Below are 3680 nucleotides of genomic sequence, written 5' to 3'. Positions count from 1 at the left end.
CGCTTATAACCCTTCCACACGTCATTAGAGTAAAAAGACTGCTTACCAAAAACATAATTTTTAAAGATTAAATAATTAAATAATAAACGAAATATAATTGAAAAACATATACCAAGAAAAGCGCCAAAGAAAATTATGTAATCCAAACAATTGAGGGTAGCTAAATTTTTATATTTTTGACAAACCAATGCAGCCTTTCATCTCGAAAATCGAAAGATTTCACCAATGTCGTTATTGTCCGAGGAAATGTTTTCGTGACAGCAAAAACCATTCTCCGTTTTACAATTCCTTAATATATTAAACTTGAAGCACTCATAAATATATTAAAAATGAAATTGAAAAGGTGAATATATCATAGATAAGAAACGCTCCAAAACCAAATCGAATGAGATGCAGAATGAATCTTCTTGGATGTTTAAAAGATATTTTCTGCCACAGACGTTGAAATAATTTACCTGCTCTACACTTTATTGTCGGCGACTACGAAAGCGAATCCTTTTCAACATAAATATTTGTGACATTTTATGACGAGACATTTCAAACGATCATAAAGATGCTAAATTTACAGCCTTTCATAGTGTTGTAGCTTCCAAAATAATATAAATGAAGAAGCAAAAACGTTGTTCAAAATGTTACTATAAAAAGAGCAACTGCCATTCTAGCAATTCACAAAACAAACTCTCTCTTCACCTAGTTCAAAAACTTAACTAGTTCCGAATAAACGAAACGATGAAATATTTTAAAGTATTTTTGTTCTTAGCCTTGCTAGTCGCTTACGTTCACGCTGACGATGAAGAAGTAAGTAGATGCTGAAAATTTCTCCAACTACCTTATGCTAGAAACATTAACGATATCTCAATAACGCAATTCCCAGTACCAGGAACATATTAAAGAACATTGAAAACAAATGAATCCAATTTAGTTGTTTTATAACGTCAACTATAAGTCTTCAAAACAAAAATTAATTTTTAATTACGACAAACAAAGCCCTCTCAAATTAAACTTGATTACAAAAGTATAAGAGCTTAAAAACATTTAATTTGGAGTAATTTTCAATTAATTGGTTGCAGTTGTGTGTGCCATAATCATCAAAAGAATAAGTTTGAATAAATAAATTTCCAAATATTTTTTCTATCAAACTAAGCATTGTAAGGAACCTTTTTAGGAATTCATAATCAGATCAATGTTTGTTCTTATAATATGCAAATTAAATGAAATAGTTTCATTCCTTTATGAAAATCATTTGTAGCTTTTCAAATTGTTCTCCAAAGAACATAAAGAAATATAATTTTCGATTTCAGTAATCTTAAATACGCTCTTCAATTACTAAAAACCCATAGAGTGCGTGAACGTTAACTTAGAACTCTAGTTTCATTACTTAAATGTGTCAAAATGTAACGAATGCCAGAGATTTCTTTCTGTACCGGCGATAATTATTGTGTTTAATTTTTTTAGATAGATGATATGGATTTCCAAGAAGTAAGTACAAAACAAATTTATGTTTGAGAAAACAATACATTCCTTTATTTTGACCAAATTGAATTAACTTATAAATATTTTCGTTTTAAACGAAACTTTTATTATTGTTCTTATTCGTTATTTAAGGCCTGCTTTAATTTCTACAAAGTAAGTTCAATTATAAAAGACTGGATTTTATTTTATGGAATCATAGAGTGCACGAATTTCGCGTACCCATTTAGGATGCTAGTTTTAACATTAGAACGCTCTGCTTAAAGGAGCGCCACCAAACAATTCAATTTGTTAAAGGGGATATAACCTCGGTTTTTTTTAGTGTGGAACACCAACACTTCGACCATTTACGGTCCCTCCTATGGCTTCAGATAAGAGCCACGTAGCGGGCAACCCGATAAGTTCCTAAACAACAAGATTTTCATCAACTAAGCGGACGTTTTACTATAACATGACAAAAAGGGTCTGCTTGTCAAAACGAAAATCCAGTAGTTGAAGAGCTTCTCACGTTGCCGTCTACGAAATCTGGATAAGAAAATTTCCATTTAAAAATTCTTGGGATTAGGTGGGGAGGATTCCAGGGATATAATCGGAAAGATTTGGTGTTATTTTTTTTAATTTGGCCGTTTGAAACAACAGCCATCTCAAAATGAGGACTCTCAATTAGTCATGTTTTTATTAAAAACTTAAAATTAAAATTTTTCACTCTTAATTTCGAAAATAATTTCTGGCGTTACAACAGCAAGCTTTCTTCAGAATGTCTCATACACGTTTTTGGCATTTTTTTAGATTATGGATTTACCACCAGTTGAAGTAAGTACGAATTGATTCGTGATTGAGAACACGGCTAACAATTCATTTTGACATAGTGCCACGATATGAAAAAGAGGCACGTTAGAAGTACGGATGGCAGCACTGAAAAACCGGACAACTTTTTTGAGAAATTTACCAAATTAATCCCTGCCATGGCTAGTTTAGCCAGTGACGGATGGAAAAACATAGGTCATATGGCCGGAAATGCGGCTAGACTTTTGCCCAACCAAATGAGCGATGCAATGTCAATGTGGGGCCGCAAGAAGAAATAACTTTCAAATTAAAATTAAATGTTAATCAAAGGAAAAATAAAATTATATGCATTTAAAAAACACTTAGTTGCATTAATAAATATATTAGAACGGATGTTTTTCGATCTTTAAATATTGATCTAAAAAGTCAATTTGTACGGCGTGGTTGGTCAAGCGCATCTATGGTTCGCTGACTATCTGAAAAACCGTATTAACATCTTGAAATGTAATGGCGCAACAACGGACATTCCATTTCTAACTACACGCGGAGTTCCTCAAGGAAGTTCCCTCGGACCGTTGTTATTTAACATCTATACCAACGATTTGCACACGGTAGTGAAGCATTCCAAACTTAAGCAGTTCGCCGACGACACGAAAATCTGCCGCGCGATAACGACCGCTAGTGACGGCCATCATTTACAGACGGACCTCGATCGAATCGCGGACTGGTGCGAATCCAACAACCTGTTTGTAAATAATTCCAAAAGTATGGTTATTACGTTGACCCGCGAAAAGTCAACACAACCATGTACTCTTATAGCTTAAACGATAAAGCCATATCACGGACGACCATCCCCAAGGACCTCGGAATTTTATTGGATGAGGGGTTGTTCTTTCGGGAGCAAATTTCGAATGTGGTTGGCCGGTCCCGACGATTATTATACGGAATATTGCGACTATCCCGTGACTTCGGGTCTATAAAATGCTTCAAAACAATATACTTGTCATTAGTGCGAACAAAACTCACATATGGTATGCTCTCGTGGGGCGGGTGCGCGGGCTACTTACTCCAGAATGTAGAAAACGTACAACGCAAATTCATAAAGCTTGCCCACACCTATTTTTTATACAAAAAGCCATATATTTATAAATATTTATTAAACCTCTTGAGCATGGATACCGTTTTACTTTTTTTAAGCAAACGTGAAATCTTGTTTTAAAAAAAAAAACATATCAAATTTAAAATGTATAGATTTAACTAGTTCTTTAATGTGTCACGTCCCCAATCATATTAGCCGACAAAAAATTACATTATCTAAAGACTCCATAATCTCTCCTATTCTACGTATGCAGAACACCTGTAACCACTACTCTGATACGTTAGACATTTTTAGCTGTAAAATTTCCGAAATTTTGAAACTTACA

General features: G+C 33.8%; 1 protein-coding gene across 1 annotated transcript; it reads left to right on the top strand.

Moving 5' to 3' along the window:
- The first annotated feature begins 672 nt into the window (after nt 1-672).
- LOC149961143 (uncharacterized) lies at nt 673-2617 on the top strand. Its single transcript, XM_090168895.1, has 5 exons — nt 673-798; nt 1456-1479; nt 1606-1626; nt 2260-2283; nt 2340-2617. The coding sequence occupies exons 1-5, from the start codon at nt 730-732 to the stop codon at nt 2553-2555; spliced, it is 354 nt and encodes a 117-aa protein (XP_090025021.1). The 5' UTR covers nt 673-729; the 3' UTR covers nt 2556-2617.
- The last annotated feature ends 1063 nt before the right edge of the window (nt 2618-3680 follow it).

This window comes from Leiobunum rupestre, chromosome 1, assembly GCF_980474605.1.
Source record: "Leiobunum rupestre chromosome 1, qqLeiRupe1.1.hap1, whole genome shotgun sequence".
NCBI lineage: Eukaryota > Metazoa > Arthropoda > Arachnida > Opiliones > Sclerosomatidae > Leiobunum > Leiobunum rupestre.
This window is presented reverse-complemented; position numbering and strand designations above follow the sequence as displayed.

Coding starts and splice junctions, on each gene's coding strand:
- LOC149961143 (XM_090168895.1), top strand. CDS start 730: ATGAAATATTTTAAAGTATTTTTGTTCTTAGCCTTGCTAGTCGCTTAC. Junction 799..1,455: donor TTCACGCTGACGATGAAGAA/GTAAGTAGATGC, acceptor TAATTTTTTTAG/ATAGATGATATGGATTTCCA. Junction 1,480..1,605: donor ATGATATGGATTTCCAAGAA/GTAAGTACAAAA, acceptor TCGTTATTTAAG/GCCTGCTTTAATTTCTACAA.